At 46.5% G+C, this 17,937-nt stretch overlaps 1 protein-coding gene across 1 annotated transcript in view; it reads left to right on the top strand.

The window, feature by feature from the left end:
• The window catches only part of EIF3B (eukaryotic translation initiation factor 3 subunit B), a 27,160-nt gene extending 12,179 nt beyond the window's left edge, over window positions 1-14,981 (top strand). The window contains exons 4-19 of the mRNA XM_044303665.1: window positions 116-173; window positions 358-486; window positions 1,311-1,468; window positions 2,328-2,459; window positions 2,542-2,608; window positions 3,991-4,037; window positions 8,503-8,713; window positions 9,233-9,305; window positions 10,296-10,418; window positions 10,504-10,582; window positions 11,099-11,237; window positions 12,620-12,745; window positions 12,838-12,915; window positions 13,203-13,311; window positions 13,538-13,650; window positions 14,501-14,981. Coding sequence (XP_044159600.1) covers window positions 116-173; window positions 358-486; window positions 1,311-1,468; window positions 2,328-2,459; window positions 2,542-2,608; window positions 3,991-4,037; window positions 8,503-8,713; window positions 9,233-9,305; window positions 10,296-10,418; window positions 10,504-10,582; window positions 11,099-11,237; window positions 12,620-12,745; window positions 12,838-12,915; window positions 13,203-13,311; window positions 13,538-13,635 — 1,627 coding nt within the window. The 3' untranslated portion in view covers window positions 13,636-13,650; window positions 14,501-14,981. The remainder of the gene's footprint in view (window positions 1-115; window positions 174-357; window positions 487-1,310; window positions 1,469-2,327; window positions 2,460-2,541; window positions 2,609-3,990; window positions 4,038-8,502; window positions 8,714-9,232; window positions 9,306-10,295; window positions 10,419-10,503; window positions 10,583-11,098; window positions 11,238-12,619; window positions 12,746-12,837; window positions 12,916-13,202; window positions 13,312-13,537; window positions 13,651-14,500) is intronic.
• Window positions 14,982-17,937: the final 2,956 nt, after the last annotated feature.

Here is a 17,937-nt window from a genome sequence, read left to right as displayed (position 1 = left end):
CGTTCCTGTCCCCCTCATTTAACACCAGCACACTCCGCGGGCCAGTACCAGATGATCCACAGCCCGGTGGTTGGGGACCACTGCTCTAATCATCCACTTGTTTACTTCCTTGCAGATATATGGTAATTTGTGATGAGTGGGAAGTCCCTGAAAAGCAGCCATTTAAAGACTTTGTAAGTATATATCATGTCGTTTTTTGTTTTTTTTTCCTCCCTCTTTATGGGTGTAACTTCGCTTGTTTTTACGTAATTGTGATCCTGTAGAGTGAGTGCCGTGTGTATTCATTGCACTACTTTATAATTACATGTGCACATCTGTCAAGAAAGACTCCTCACTGGTCTTGTTTTTCGGGTCTAGGGTAACCTCCGATCATGGCTTGAAGATGCAGATTGCAGGGATCAGTTCAGTGTTATATTTGAATCAGGAGACAGAACGACAATCTTCTGGAATGATGTCAAGGAGTCGGTTCCAGTGGAGGAAAGAGCTGTAAGTTGTCCGTGTGTGGATGGCATAAAGAGAATCCATAGTTAATGATACGATTAGCTGATGTGATCCTACCTTTTAGGACTCACGCACACGACAGTATGTATTTTGCGTTCTGCAAATTGCAGATCCGAGAAACACTGTCCATGTTGCATTTGCGTTTTTTGCAGACCCATTGACCTCAATGCATTTTGTGGAATGGACATATGGATACGGAAAGCCCACGGTTCATCTGTTTGCTTTCCGCAACTGTATGTCCGTTCCACAAAATACGGACTATGGGCCCATTGAAGTCAGTGGATCCACAAAAATGTGGTGGGCACACGGACCGCATCCATGTTTTACGTAACGGCAATGGATATAGTCATGTGCATTAGGCCTTAGACTGTTCTTTTAAGTTATAAATTGATGGTATATCACTAGAATATGCCCTTACTTTGATGGTTGCAGTCTGACCTGTGGGCCCCCCTGATCCTGCACAGTGTTTACCTGCACAGCAGCGTCCTGACCACCGGCTGTGCAGAGGAACTTGAGCCCTGCTCCATTCAGATGAACAGGGTCGGCTTCAGTTCCTTGCACAGCCGGTGTCCAGGTGGCAATAACTGCAAAGGCCTCAATCAGTGCTGAGGTCCCATCATTGTCAGGATTGGTGGAGGATCTTGGCAATGTGCCATCACTTTACAAGACTCTACATGCAGCCCTCCCTTTATTTTTCTTATCTATGAGCAAGATTCTTGGCACTTCCTAATAACCATTCTGACCTGCTTAGTCACCTGTATGGTAGCGTTTTAGGTAAAAATGGAGTGTAATGTCATTTGTGACTTTAGAGATGGACCGAGACATACGTGCGGTGGTCTCCAAGAGGCACTTACTTGGCCACTTTCCATCAGAGAGGAATTGCTCTTTGGGGCGGGGAGAAATTCAAGCAGATCCAAAGGTTCAGCCATCAAGGAGTACAACTCATTGACTTTTCTCCATGTGAAAGGTATATATGTTTTACATTACGTTCTATTAAGTCATGGTGATTGGGCGGGCACTGGAGCGGTGCGCACCCGATCACTGAGAGCCGGGCCCCTGCTGTATCCACTGGCATCTCTGTAAAAGACGCCAAATTAACCCCTTCTATGCCGCTGACCGCGGCATAGAAGGGGTTTGCGGCGGGTGAGGGATCCCATCGGGTCCCTGCACTGCTGTGGCGGAGACCCGATGGGTGAGACAAGGCAGCCCAATGCCTTGCACGGCATTGGGGCCTGCCCTCTACGGGGGGGCGAGGAGATTCAGCCCCAGGCTGCCTTTCCTAGGCCAGTGTTCCTCAACTCCAGTCCTCGGTGCTTACCTGCTGGTCAGGATTTGAGAATATCCCACAGAAGGAATACCTGTGGTAAGTCCTGATGCATTGACTCTTATTATATCACCTGCTCAATACTAAGGAAATCCTGAAAACATGACCGGCAGATGGGCCCTGAGGACTGGAGTTGAGGAACCCTGTCCTAGGCAACCTGCATTTTGGAGCATTCCGTTCTGTTCAGTTATGTCCCCATTGACGATGAACATAACCGAAGCGTTTTTTCCCGGTATTGAGCCCCTATGGCTGAACTCAATACCGGAAAACTTTAACGCTAGTGTGAAAGTACCCTAACTTTGAAGATGGAACAGTGTATTTGTGCGTAGGAGGCCTTAAAGGGGGTTTTCCCATCTTGGCCATTAATTGCTGCGACTGGAATACCCATCCTACATGGCGGCCAGTATTCTGCTCTTAGCCATGAGCGGCTGAAATTGGCATACTTTTTGATTTTGTGTGGAATGGTGTTTTCTGGCTAACATTTCACCTTCTTTCCTTGTAGGTATCTTGTTACATTTAGCCCTCTTATGGACACTCAGGACGACCCTCAGGCCATTATTATTTGGGACACTTTGTCTGGACTGAAGAGGAGAGGATTCCACTGTGAGAGCTCTGCACACTGGCCAATCTTTAAGTATGCAAAGTAATCCTGTAATTTCAGTAAGTTAAGCATCAAGATATCACGTGTGACTGAGCGTCTTTCATCTCTTCTGTAGATGGAGTCACGATGGCAAGTTCTTCGCTAGAATGACACCAGATACGCTGAGTATTTATGAAACTCCTGTAAGTATTTAACCAAAATCTGTAGTCTATGGGGGGGGGGGGGGGGTGGGGGGGTTAAAAAAATCAATCAAGTTTTATGTTTCTGTAAGTCTACTTTCAAACTGGCGTTTTGGCTTTCCATTTGTGAGATCCGTTCAGGGCTCTCACAAGCGGTCCAAAACGGATCAGTTTTGCCCTAATGCATTCTGAATGGAAAAGGATCCGCTCAGAATGCATCAGTTTTCCTTCAATCGGTCTCCATTCCGCTTTGGCTTGCAGCGTTTTGGTGTCCGCCTGACGAAACTGAGCCAAACGGATCCGTCCTGACACACAATGTAAGTCAATGGGGACGGATCCGTTTTCTATGACACAATCTGGCACAATAGAAAACGGATCCGTCCTCCATTGACTTTCAATGGTGTTCAAAATGGATCCGTCTTGGCAATGTTAAAGGGAGTCTGTCACCACAATTTGACAATAGCAGATGTGACCATTGCCTGATTCCACATCAGTAGCTCTGATTACTTCTCAACTGTCTTGTAATCTGATGGGTTTGGTCATATGTAGTTATGAAACGTCTTGCAATTGGAGACTTAGGGTCCATTCACACTTATGTTATTCTTTTCCAGCATAGAGTTCCGTCCTAGGGACTCAATACCGGGAAAAAAAGGATCTGTTTTATCCTAATGCATTCTGAATGGAGAGCAATCCATTCAGTATGCATCAGGACGTCTTCAGTTCAGTCACTCTTACGGTATTTGGCCCGAGAAAATACAGCAGCATGCGTCCAAAATTCCGGAACACTTGCCAGAATGCCGGCTTTATTTTCCATTGAAATGCATTAATGCCGGATGCGGCACCAAGTGTTCCGGCAAAACGGATCCGGTTTTTAATAATGCCAAAAAATAAATACTGGATCTGTTTTTCCGGAGAGACGGATCCGGTGTTTGAATGCATTTGTTAGACGGATCCGGATCTGTCTACAAATGCTATCCGTTTGCACACGGATTTCCGGATCCGCCAGGCAGTTCCAGCTACGGAACTGCCTGCCGGATCTTCACAACGCAAGTGTGAAAGTAACCTTACAGATAAGGAAAAGTAGGCAGGTTCTCTGTAGCGCGCACAGAAGAAAACTCTTCCAGAGCCTTACATTCAGAGAGTGCCAATATCGGAGAGATTTAACTGGTAGCCGGCTGCTGGGCTTTATGCCAAGTCGTTAAACGAGAAAGGTCGTCTTAGCGCTTGGTATCTAGCCTGCACTGCCGTTCTGTGTTTTACTAAATGATAAAGGGTAAGAAGAAAACAGTAGCTGCGTTACCGCTGGATTCATAATTAATCCTGTTTTATGCATATGATTATTCATTGTGACGTTGAGATTTTATTCATTATATTTCCTCTTTCAGTCTATGGGCTTGTTGGATAAGAAGAGTCTGAAAATTACTGGGATAAAGTGAGTAAAACTTTCTATCCTTGGCTCTTTTATGAGCCATGCAAGTTCTCAAAGATATTATCTAAAAACATGTATTATTTCGTTTGGCACAGAGCAGAGGCTATGTAAAATAGAGGGGCGGGGGGAGGGGGGGCGTACTCTCCTTTTTAAATGTCCTTCCTTTCAGATCCCTGCAGTAGTCAGTCACCTCATTGTTTGTGACTGATGTGGCCAAACGCTGTTCTGCTGAGACCAGTAATTGGCTGCAGCAGTCACATGAACGATAAATGGCAGGTAACTACTGCAGAGCCATCGGGGATTGGAGAGGCAGGACATATAAAAAAATTTTTTTTTATTTTTTTTTCATATTTATTTTACACAGTCCTTCGCCAAATTTTGTAAAGTCTTGGAAAACCCCTTTAAATATCTATCGCTAAAAGGAACATAAAATTTGGAAATTAATGATGCAAGTAGGGCTGCAACGATTAATCGATGTAATCGATTATATTCGATAACTGGATTCGTTGTCGACGAATCCAGTTATCGAATAATCGCCGATTCGTTGCTATTCGGGCGGGCGGGCGGGCGCTGCATCTTTATTTTACCTTTTTACAATGACGCTCCCGCTCCTGTAACAGCCAGGCAGAGCGGACGGCGGCGTAACGTCACTCAATCACGTGATGCGCCTGCTCCGCCTCCTTCATTCATGAAGTGGGCGGAGCAGGCGCGTCACGTGATTGAGTGACGTTACGCCGCCGTCCGCTCTGCCTGGCTGTTACAGGAGCGGGAGCGTCATTGTAAAAAGGTAAAATAAAGATGCAAGCGCCGGGGCTGTTGGGGGGAAGGGGGGTCTGTGTATAGCACTGCTATGGGGAGGGGGGAGGATCTGTCTATAGCACTGCTATGGGGAGGAGGGGGGGTCTGTGTATGGCACTGCTATGGGAAGGGGGGTCTGTGCACTGTTATGAGGAAAGGGATCTGTGCACTGTTATGCCCATAACAGTGCACATATCCCCCTCTCCATAACTACGCCGTCCACAGATCCCCCATAATAGTGTCGTCCACAGATCCCCCATAATAGTGTCGTCCACAGATCCCCCATAATAGTGTCGTCCACAGATCCCCCATAAACGCCGTCCACAGATCCCCCATAAACGCCGTCCACAGATCCCCCATAAACGCCGTCCACAGATCCCCCATAAACGCCGTCCACAGATCCCCCATAAACGCCGTCACAGATCCCCCATAAACGCCGTCCACAGATCCCCCATAAACGCCGTCCACAGATCCCCCCCATAAACGCCGTCCACAGATCCCCCCCATAAACGCCGTCCACAGATCCCCCCATAAACGCCGTCCACAGATCCCCCCATAACGCCGTCCACAGATCCCCCCCATAAACGCCGTCCACAGATCCCCCCCATAAACGCCGTCCACAGATCCCCCCATAAGTGTCGTCCACAGATCCCCCATAAGTGTCGTCCACAGATCCCCCATAAGTGTCGTCCACAGATCCCCATAAGTGTCGTCCACAGATCCCCCATAAGTGTCGTCCACAGATCCCCCATAAGTGTCGTCCACAGATCCCCCATAAGTGTCGTCCACAGATCCCCCATAAGTGTCGTCCACAGATCCCCCATAAGTGTCGTCCACAGATCCCCCATAAGTGTCGTCCACAGATCCCCCATAAGTGTCGTCCACAGATCCCCCATAAGTGTCGTCCACAGATCCCCCATAAGGGTCGTCCACAGATCCCCCATAAGTGTCGTCCCACAGATCCCCCATAAGTGTCGTCCACAGATCCCCCATAAGTGTCGTCCACAGATCCCCCATAAGTGTCGTCCACAGATCCCCCATAAGTGTCGTCCACAGATCCCCCATAAGTGTCGTCCACAGATCCCCCATAAGTGTCGTCCACAGATCCCCCATAAGTGTCGTCCACAGATCCCCCATAAGTGTCGTCCACAGATCCCCCATAAGTGTCGTCCACAGATCCCCCATAAGTGTCGTCCACAGATCCCCCATAAGTGTCGTGTCGTCCACAGATCCCCCATAAGTGTCGTCCACAGATCCCCCATAAGTGTCGTCCACAGATCCCCATAAGTGTCGTCCACAGATCCCCCATAAGTGTCGTCCACAGATCCCCCATAAGTGTCGTCCACAGATCCCCCATAAGTGTCGTCCACAGATCCCCCATAAGTGTCGTCCACAGATCCCCCATAAGTGTCGTCCACAGATCCCCCATAAGTGTCGTCCACAGATCCCCCATAAGTGTCGTCCACAGATCCCCCATAAGTGTCGTCCACAGATCCCCCATAAGTGTCGTACCACAGATTCCCCCATAAGTGTCGTCCACCAAGTAGATCCCCCATAAGTGTCGTCCACAGATCCCCCATAAGTGTAGTCCACAGATCCCCCATAAGTGTCGTCCACAGATCCCCCATAAGTGTCGTCCACAGATCCCCCATAAGTGTCGTCCACAGATCCCCCATAAGTGTCGTCCACAGATCCCCCATAAGTGTCGTCCACAGATCCCCCATAAGTGTCGTCCACAGATCCCCCATAAGTGTCGTCCACAGATCCCCCATAAGTGTCGTCCACAGATCCCCCATAAGTGTCGTCCACAGATCCCCCATAAGTGTCGTCCACAGATCCCCCATAAGTGTCGTCCACAGATCCCCCATAAGTGTCGTCCACAGATCCCCCATAAGTGTCGTCCACAGATCCCCCATAAGTGTCGTCCACAGATCCCCCATAAGTGTCGTCCACAGATCCCCCATAAGTGTCGTCCACAGATCCCCCATAAGTGTCGTCCACAGATCCCCCATAAGTGTCGTCCACAGATCCCCCATAAGTGTCGTCCACAGATCCCCCATAAGTGTCGTCCACAGATCCCCCATAAGTGTCGTCCACAGATCCCCCATAAGTGTCGTCCACAGATCCCCCATAAGTGTCGTCCACAGATCCCCCATAAGTGTCGTCCACAGATCCCCCATAAGTGTCGTCCACAGATCCCCCATAAGTGTCGTCCACAGATCCCCCATAAGTGTCGTCCACAGATCCCCCATAAGTGTCGTCCACAGATCCCCCATAAGTGTCCGTCCACAGATCCCCCATAAGTGTCGTCCACAGATCCCCCATAAGTGTCGTCCACAGATCCCCCATAAGTGTCGTCCACAGATCCCCCATAAGTGTCGTCCACAGATCCCCCATAAGTGTCGTCCACAGATCCCCCATAAGTGTCGTCCACAGATCCCCCATAAGTGTCGTCCACAGATCCCCCATAAGTGTCGTCCACAGATCCCCCCATAAGTGTCGTCCACAGATCCCCCCATAAGTGTCGTCCACAGATCCCCCCATAAGTGTCGTCCACAGATCCCCCCCATAAGTGTCGTCCACAGATCCCCCCATAAGTGTCGTCCACAGATCCCCCCATAAGTGTCGTCCACAGATCCCCCCATAAGTGTCGTCCACAGATCCCCCATAAGTGTCGTCCACAGATCCCCCATAAGTGTCGTCCACAGATCCCCCCATAAGTGTCGTCCACAGATCCCCCCATAAGTGTCGTCCACAGATCCCCCATAAGTGTCGTCCACAGATCCCCCATAAGTGTCGTCCACAGATCCCCCATAAGTGTCGTCCACAGATCCCCCCATAAGTGTCGTCCACAGATCCCCCCATAAGTGTCGTCCACAGATCCCCCCATAAGTGTCGTCCACAGATCCCCCCATAAGTGTCGTCCACAGATCCCCCATAAGTGTCGTCCACAGATCCCCCATAAGTGTCGTCCACAATTTGTTTTAATATGGCCTTTGAACATAATTTTTCAAGTAAGATCATATAAACCTCTGTTTTGTAATTTTGTCGTTTTTCCCGATTAATCGATTAATCGTAGAAATTAATCGGCAACTAATCGATTATTCAAATAATCGTTAGCTGCAGCCCTAGATGCAAGTTAACAGGGCATAATCTTGCACCCTTATTGTTTGTCAGTCTGCAGGATTTTGTGCATGACACAAACAGTCTTCTGCAGAGAACACAGGAGTTAATCTGCTGACCTTTTCCATTTTCAGCTGGTTACTGGCTGAGGGATAGGACTTAACAATTATATTGTCTTACTGCAGATATGGCAGATGGGAGAGGATCCTGCTGCAGCCAGACATGGGACAGTGAGGAGAAGCAGGGGCATGTCTGCTCTCCTGGAACCTGAACAGCAGGGATGCCCAACCTACGGCCTTCCAGGTGTTGCAAAACTACAACACCCATCATGCCCAGACAGCCTACAGCAGGGCATGGTGGGAGTTGTAGTTTTACAACAGCTGGATGGTCACAGGTTGAGCATCCCTGCTGTAGAGGAAATGTCTAGTTCTTAGTTTTACCTGTCATATAAGATAAAATAGGAGCAAAAGAAAGGAAGAGATGAAGGATTTTTTTTTTTTGTGTGTGTTTAATGTTCCTTTTTAACATGGCATTTTTGTCTGTGCAGAGATTTCTCGTGGTCCCCTGGTGGCAACATCATTGCATTCTGGGTTCCAGAAGACAAAGATATCCCTGCCAGAGTGACTTTAATGCAGCTGCCCTCCAGACAAGAGATCAGAGTCCGAAACCTATTCAATGTGGTGGACTGCAAGTTGCACTGGCAGAAGAATGGAGATTATCTGTGTGTGAAAGTGGATAGGACTCCTAAAGGCACTCCGGTACGTGCAGGCATGGGGATTCTAATGAGCAGCAAGGTTTTTAAAGGGGTTGTCTTACTTCAGCAAGTGGCATTCGTCATGTAGAGAAAGTGAATACAAGGCACTTACTAATGTATTATGATTGTCCATATTGCTTCTTTTGCTGGCTGGATTCATTTTTCAATCCCATTATACACTGCTTGTTTCCATGGTTATGACCACCCAGTATTCCATTGGAGGTGGTCACACTATATGAAAAAGCACAGGCCTCTCTGGTGGCTGGGACCGTGGAAGTGCATATAAGCTGGTGCTTTTTCCTATAGTGTGAAAGCACGACCACCACTGACTGCTGGGTGGTTGCAGGAGTGTGTAATATGATGGAAAAATAAATGAAGCCAGCAAAGAAGGCAATATGGACTATCACGATACATTAGTAAGTGCCTTGTATTAACTTCCTCTACATGATAAATGCTATTTGATATAGTGAGACAACCCCTTTAAAGTTTGTGGCAGTAAGTATTTATTATCTCTTATTTACAGGGTGTGGTGACCAACTTTGAGATCTTTAGAATGAGAGAGAAGCAAGTTCCAGTAGATGTGGTTGAAATGAAAGGTAACCCTCCCCCCTCCCCATTGCTTGTAATGGGAAAGTACTACTTGTTTAAATGTATAGAATAAATGAAGAAACTTAGATGTTGCGGAGTTCTTACTTTTATATAGAAATATGTATTTACATACACAGAATAGTGTTAAGCTGTAGCTGCACTTAGGGGTTGTCCAGGCTACAGATATTGATGACCTGTCATCAGTATATAAGTCTTGGAAAACTCCTTTAACTACCTTTCTTGGTTGCCAAAAGGTACATTTGTCCATATATGAACAGTTGCGCAGCAGAATGCCCCGTGTCCCCATATGTGGGCTGTGTAAACACCTATACTCCTCAAATGCTGCGTCCATAGGTCGTAAGCCTGTGGCGGTGACATGGTTGTGCTAAACAGTAAATTACCATTCAGCTGAAGAGGGTCTGTCCAGGGACAGCACAGAGTAGTGACGTGGGTGAACCTTGCGCCTAAAGATCATAAACTTTTACACAGCCCACACATGGGAGCCCGGGGGCTTCTGCTGTGTGTGGCGGTCAGTTAGGATGTGACCTACAGATCTAAATCACATCAAAATAGATTAAATCCTATTGCCAATTTTTTGTTTTTCTAATTGGCCAACCCCCTTGAGGGATATATTGAATGCCACATAGGGTTAAATCAGTAAGCACCACTGAATAGCCTCACAAAACGGGGTAATGGTGGTGCTGGAGCTTATTAATTAGACCCCCCTCTGACCCTGGCTCCTTTAATAAATACCTATCATGTAAAAACAAAAAGTTTGATCCTGTAGGATGTACAATGTGTTATACTGGGCTGGACACAATACTCACACTGGTAGGTATACATGGTTGAGTTTTAGATATTGGAGCTGGTGACAATAGGGCTACAGTCACAACTCAAAATGGGTGGAGGGCTGAAATTGGCCACGTGCCTTTTCTTACCCAAAAATTAGGGAGAGTAGTTCTTATTGCATACGTATAATGTCATCTTGTATTCTGTAGATGGCATCATTGCCTTTGCTTGGGAGCCCAATGGAAGCAAGTTTGCTGTGCTTCATGGAGAAGTCCCTCGAATATCAGTCTCATTCTACCACGTCAAGAACAATGGGAAAATTGATTTGATCAGTAAGTCTAATTTTATTATTGCACTATTGTTTTATAACTTCTTCCAAAAGTGTGTGTAACGTGTACCACGCTTCTTTCTTTTCAGAGACTTATGATAAGCAGCAAGCTAATACCATCTTCTGGAGTCCACAGGGTCAGTTCTTGGTCCTTGCAGGTTTACGAAGGTGAGCATAACGTCTGTCATGCCTTATTAGATGTCCATGGTTCCTTTAAGGGTCCATTCACACGTCTGTGGTGTATTGCGGATCCGCAATACACCCGGCCGGCACCCCCATAGAACTGCCTTTGCGGACAAGAATAGGACATGTTCTATTTATTTATTTTTTTCGCACTGGAAATGCAGATCCGGACAGCACGCTGTGTGCTGTCCGCGTCCATTCCTGCCACATAGAGAATAAATGGGTCCGCACCCGTTCCGCAATTTGCGGAACGGATGCGGACCCATTCTGCAGACGTGTGAATGGACCCTAACAGCTATGCATGAATTGTTTGTAGATCCATGTATTTTATGCAAGAAGTTGTGAACTTACGGAGGAAATGGACACCCCATGTTCTCTGCTGATGAGCTTCAATTTCCCTTTGCACAAAATATATGGCTTTTGTGTAGAAGGAGCTTAAAGTGTAAGCAGGAGAAGAGGTTTTGTACAGTCCCCAGCTGTTTTAACCCTTTGTGCTTACAGCATGAATGGAGCCCTTGCCTTTGTGGACACTTCAGATTGCACCATAATGAACATTGCAGAGCATTACACAGCGTCCGATGTGGAGTGGGATCCAACAGGCCGTTACGTCGTCACTTCTGTGTCCTGGTGGAGCCACAAAGTAAGAGGCTTATTACACCTTCTTGTTTGTGTGGTGGAGATGAGCACGAGACCTAGTTAAATCTGTCAGAAGGCTGTGCAGCAGCCGCTGAAGAAGCACTTGAATAAAATAATTGTGTAATCTTTTCTAAAGTACGCTACGATTTTTGTCCTGCCGCCTCTCAGCATGTTTGCAGTCCTGCGGCCGCACCTCAGGCCCTTCCCCGTTATAGTGAATGGGGTCAGGGCAGACTTGCAGCAGCACACGTGTGCACATGTTAGTACCCCTCCGGCAGGACAAACCTAATGCGAGTGTGAAAGAAGCTGTACTTAGGGGGAGATTTATAAAACTGGTGTAAAGTAGAACTGGCTTAGTTGCCCATAGCAACCAATCAGATTCCACCTTTCATTTCCCAAAGGAGCTTTAAAAAATAATAGGTGGAATCTTATTGTTTGCTATTCTTCTGAACTGGGGATCTGAAACTGCTGCAGATGAGCCAAATATCACTACAGATGTTCTTGTGGTAGTACCACAAGTCCCAGACGACAACCAGCAGCACAGTGGGGAACAAGTCCTCTCTGCAAGCAGTCACCAAGCTAGAATGGCTGCCTGCAGAGAGGAACCAACTGTTCTTTCAGCTGCATAGCTCTGCCATTGGCTGGAGCGTTGTTCCAGCCAATCGCAGCGCTAGGAGGGGACATCAGTGTCTAATGTCCCCTCCCTGACCTCGGAGGTAACATGGGCTGATGTCATCAGCCCCAATCGCCTCCGTCCCAGCCACCAGCAGCACCACATATTCGCTAATAGTAATATAGTGCTGCCATTGGCTGGAGCGTTGCTTTAGCCAATCGCAGCGCTGGGAAGGGACACCTGTGTCTGGTGCACCGCGTGGTGCAGCGCGAAGACTGGAGTTAACCATGACGTACTATTACGTCATGATGCGGGAACGCACTGGCTTCCATGACGTAATAGTACGTTGTGTGTCAAGAAGGGGTTAAAGGGGTGTTCCCACAATAAACATTTATGTGGAGTGGGATCCAGCAGGTCTAATAGATGCAGATCAGACCTCTTGGATCTGCTCTTATTTTCAAGCCAGGAATCCTTAAACCCCCATCTCATCTGTTGAGGGGTCTGTCACTTGTAGGAGGAGAATAAATGAAGAGGTAAGCATGTTTGTCTAATGTGCTCCCCATCCAGCTCGAGGGGAGTCGCAAAGATAGCCGTGCACCGTCCTCTTTCAGACATGTATGACCTATCTAGATCATTTAAGTTTTACTAATCCTTTTTATCCCCCTGTATAGTCCAACTCAAACTGTAACTGAAATATCCTGGCTCAAAAGAAGTTTCCCTTTCATCTCTAGGGTTCATATCTCTTTACATTGTGTATTTTTTTTCTCATGTAGGTGGATAACGCTTACTGGCTGTGGACCTTCCAAGGACGACTTCTCCAGAAGAACAATAAAGACAGGTTCTGCCAGCTGTTGTGGCGGCCAAGACCACCAACTCTGCTAAGTCAAGATGAGATAAAGGTCTGCGGAGAACTTCTTTGAGGACTTTGTTTCTTTCTTGTTATGATGAATGGCGGTTGATTTTATTTATTTATTTTTATTTTTTATTCTAGCTAATCAAGAAAGATCTGAAGAAGTACTCCAAGATATTTGAACAGAAAGATCGTTTAAGTCAAACCAAGGCTTCAAAGGTAAAAATAAAATAAAAAATTCTGTAACTTCGGAATTTTTATGCTGACTGTAAGCCTTTTAACCAACTACAACATCAGAATACTATCCTTCCTATATTTGGTTATTTGCTGGCTTTCATTAGTTCAGTTTGGATAACTTACTCATTTACCGTATTTTTCGGACCATAAGACGCATCCCAGGTTTAGACGACAGCAAATGTCCAAATATATTCTTGCTAGTCCAAAAAAATAAAGTAGTTTCTTCATTTGTCAAATTATCTAAATGGATTTTTATTTTTTATTTTAAGGAACTGGTTGATCGCAGAAGGACCATGATGGAAGAATACAAGAAATACAGAGAGGACTCGCATAAGATGTATTTGGAGCAGAAAGCTGCTCGTTTGGAGCTCAGAGGTGGTAAGTAAATATAAACTGCGCTATATAAGAATTTGTCTCATCGGGGACACCCCCTCTCAAAATGCTTCCCTAGGCCCTGCTCTCAGCACCCTTGGAAAAGATGATTTTGCTTGGGAAGCTGCAGCGAGCTTACAGAAGGTTGCAAGTTTCTGCAACACCAAAATTGCCAAAAAAAATATCTAGCAGCCGAAGACATCCTGATTATCTCCTGTTTCTTGTATATCAGGAGTTGACACAGATGAGCTGGACAGCAACGTGGAAGACTGGGAAGAGGAGACCATTGAATTCTTTGTCACTGAAGAAATTATCCCACTGGAGGAGTAGTCCGCTAGCGTTTTAGTGAGTTGCTCTTTGTCTTCCGTTTTGTTATATCTATGCATATCTCAAAAATTGCTTGAGATGTACATATATTTTAATACTATAACTTTTTAATATTTTTTTTGTCTTTAGTCCAAGTTCTATGTCTAACACCACATACAATTTCAGTGCTACAGTGATTAGCATTAGTGTGACCAAAGATGTGCAGGCCTAGTCTTAAAGGGGTTGTCTCACTTCTGCAAATGGCATTTATCAGTTAGAGACTACTGGAAGTCACCAAAAGACACTAATGTATTGTGATTCCTTTGCTGGCTTGATTCATTTTTCCATCACATTATACACGTCTCGTTTCCATGGTTATGACCACCCTGCAGTCCATCGGTGGTGGTCGTGCTTGCACCTCTTCCTGCAGTCTACATGGAAACGAGAAGTGTATAACAAGATGCAAAGGAGGCAATATGGACAATCGCAATACATTAGTAAGTTGCCATGTATTCACTTTCTCTACATGATAAATGCCATCTGCTGAAGTGAGACAACCCCTTTAAAGTGCAAAACGACTGCAAGTCGCATGCGATTTAAGATTTGCAAGATCCAATACTCCAGTTACAGGAAATTGGACTCTGCAGCGGCGACCAAAATGAAATCATTAGGTTTTGGATTTTGCACAATTGTCTTGCGGCATTTTAATGCAACCACATTCACAGTCATTACTTGCAATATGATCACGTGGTCAAAATAGCTTATAAACCATAAACTTACTCGACATATTGCTCCACCTTATCTGTAGACTATCGGGTTAATTGTTGAAAAGTGGAGCTTCTCTTTGTGGTAGACGGGGGCACTAACCGACTTCTCTCCCTCTCTGCAGCGTTGACCTATCCAGCATCAATACTTGTCCTCTACCAAAATCCGATACTCCTTCCGTCTTAGTCCTTCTCCTGCGACCGTGAATGGACATTACATCGTTCCTCTCTGAAGCTGTGCCTTTAATCTTCAGCGGAGGATCTTCTAAAGAGCGCTACTTTTTAATCTAATTTCTCATATCTCCACTTATTCCATCCTCAAGAAAGAGAAGGGAACTCCCGCTCTGCTGCTTTCACATCCAGAGCCTCTCTGCCTCACCATGACTTTGCCTCCTGAGGCTCGATGCACGTGGGTTCAGCTTGCGAAAAAGGGCCTTTTGTACTTCCATTCAGAATGGACAGCCATCGGTTTCTACTGGCAGACGATTAGTAAAAATACTCTTGGTCTAGATTTTAGTGTGCGAAAGCAGCACTTCAGTGGACTGTATCCTCCTCCATTCAGATTGCAACTTTGTGGGATTAAAGATGGAATTTAAAGTAAACCTATATTTAAAATGTCTCTGGTTTTATTCGATCCAGTGTAGTATAGGTACTCCCTGGTGAAAAGAGGGTATTGGAAGTCGCCAAAAGTTCTGGCTCATAGCTTTCCCTCATTTAGTCACTGACCTATGTGTCTGACACAGTAAGCTGTGAAGCAGTTAGGGAAAAACTGGTCTTTCATGTATACGTTTTGTATGAAATAGCGTAATCTATTACACTTTTCCATACTGCAAAAAATGATGGACGAAAGGCCACTCTTGGCATCTGTCAGGTGCATGGATCCTTTCGATAATCTTGAAGTATACATTAGGAGCGTTCCCCCAACTGTTAGGCCTCTTTCAGACGAGCGAGTTTTCCACCCTGATGCGAACGCATAGCGTCCGGACTGAATCCAGACCCATCTTCTTTGCCTTCAGGAAAAATCCCAGCATGATCTATATCGTGCATTTTTCACACAACTCTGGCTCCATAGAAGTGAACGGGGCTTGTGTGGAAAATGGAAGGCGTCCAGATGCAACGCGTTTGTCGCGGTTGGTTGCTAGGCGATGTAGATTGTTGTTCTTCAGTTTTTCTTCAGTTTTTCTTCACACACATGAAAAACGCATACAATCTGGACGGAAAGAACACAAACGCTCAACGCGATCACAGAAAAAAATAAATAAATTGAATTTGCCTGCAAAACCATCAGTTTTTCCGTGAACGGATCCTGACCAAAATCTGTATTGCGTGTGTGAAAGAGCCCCTCATGCTGAATGCAGATGTGTTGTGAACATAGTCGAAATTGTATACAAAGCTGTTTTCATTGGCTGGGAGGTATTCAAAGGGTTAAATGCTGTGTACAGGCTAGCAAGGCTAGGGCCACACTGAGACTCTTTGTAGCACTACTGAAGGCTTTTTTTGTTACAAATGAATACATCTGGGGGTCATTTATGAAGGGATTTTTACTACCATTTACGCCGGCGTTGCTGGAGGAAGATGCACCTAATTTATGATGGAGGGTACGCCTGCCTGAAAAACAACGCCAGCGCATGGCAACTTTTTTTTCAGCGCGGGTGCAATTAGTTTTGATGTTTTTCACATGTGGGTAAAAAAAAGTGCCCTTTTCTATGAGTAAAATTAGTAAATTTGCCAGGGCTTGTTCGCCATCCTCAACGACACAGTCTCAGAGGAGCCCAGACCTTTACGCTGGGTTCACACCTGAGCGTTTTACAGCGCGTTCAAACGCGCTGTAAAACGCTTAAGACATGAAAACCAATGCTTCCCTATGGGAAGGGTTCACACCTGGGCGTTTTACAGTGCGTACGAACGCGCTGTAAAACGCCCGACGCTCAAACAAGTACTTGAGCTTCTTTGGGGCGTTTTGACGCGCGTTTGTGGCCATAGGACACTGCAGTCAATGACACAAACGCGCGTCAAACGCGCGTTTACTATTACAAAAAACGCGCATAAAAACGCGCGACAAAACGCGCGTAAAACGCGCGTTTGCGCAACGCTCAGGTCTGAACCCAGCCTTAAGAGGTAGTCAATAATGTAGACTTGAAAAGCCATGTACAATTTTTTGCAAATTTTTTTTCTTTAATTAGTCCTATGCATCTAAAATAAAAGTCTTAAAAATACCCTTTCTTGCTCATATCATTGGGGGACACAGGACCGTGGGTATAGCTTGCTGCTGCCACTAGGAGGCGACACTAGGTTGAAAACTGTTAGCGTCTCCCCTGCCAGCTGCACCTCTCCAGCTTGGAGAGAGCATATCAGTTTTTAGCTTAGTATCGTAGGAGGCAGACCTCCCTGCTAAGCAGGGTGGCTCTGGTGATTTGATTTATTTTTCGTTTGTTTTCACAGATTTCTGGAGGGGACACAGTCGCAAGGCTTCTGTTTACCTGGGAGGCTGGCCGTTGTGGTTGTCCCATCGCCTTGCCTCCCCCAAGAAGACAAGTGGACCAGGGCAGCCTAGCTCCCCTGCTTCCTGCCAGCAAGAGGGCCACCTGCTCCAAACCCTTTACTGCCCGGTCCGGTGGCACTGCTGGTCTGACAAGGAAGGGTGAAGATCACAGATGAAGACAGTTGAGCATGTTACCACTGACAGCCCTTTCTACTCATCAAGCCCAGTACAGACCTGGAGAGGGGGTAGCGTCCTGGCCTTATTTCGGGGGGGTTTAACTGCTGTCGTGCGCAGGCGGCGCTCTGACATCATCAGGCAGCGGGGATTAATGCCGCCACCCATTTGCGGAGCTCTGCGGGCATACTTTCGGGCGACATTATGCGTCCCTCCTACAGGCATGGCGGCACTCAATGTATTCCTACTGGCACATGGGAGCTTCCATGCGCAACAGAGTGGACATTCAGGGGGCGTGGCTTGAGGTATCTCCTACTCAGCGTCTGGAGGGGGAGGGGCCATCTTTCCCGCCGTGAGTGTTCCACCCCTCTTCTGCTCGGCTCTCCTCAGCGTGGTGAGACACAGGACCTGGGTTACCGCCATTTCTGGTAGGATAATTGCTACCCCCTCCAGTGTAGTTGTGGCACACATGTCTGAACCGGCCAATACCTCCTCTCAGGCCTCCTGCAGGGTCACCTACTGTGCCTGCACTTACATAGAAACATAGAATGTGTCGGCAGATAAGAACCATTTGGCCCATCTAGTCTGCCCAATATACTGAATACTATGTATAGCCCCTGGCCCTATCTTATATGAAGGATGGCCTTATGCCTATCCCATGCATGCTTAAACTCCTCCACTGTATTTGCCGCTACCACTTCTGCAGGAAGGCTATTCCATGCATCCACTACTCTCTCAGTAAAGTAATACTTCCTGATATTACTTTTAAACCTTTGCCCCTCTAATTTAAAACTATGTCCTCTTGTAGCAGTTTTTCTTCTTTTAAATATTCTCTCCTCTTTTACCTTGTTGATTCCCTTTATGTATTTAAAAGTTTCTATCATATCCCCTCTGTCTCGTCTTTCT

The sequence above is a fragment of the Bufo gargarizans genome, chromosome 8 (genome assembly GCF_014858855.1).
Source record: "Bufo gargarizans isolate SCDJY-AF-19 chromosome 8, ASM1485885v1, whole genome shotgun sequence".
NCBI lineage: Eukaryota > Metazoa > Chordata > Amphibia > Anura > Bufonidae > Bufo > Bufo gargarizans.
This window is presented reverse-complemented; position numbering and strand designations above follow the sequence as displayed.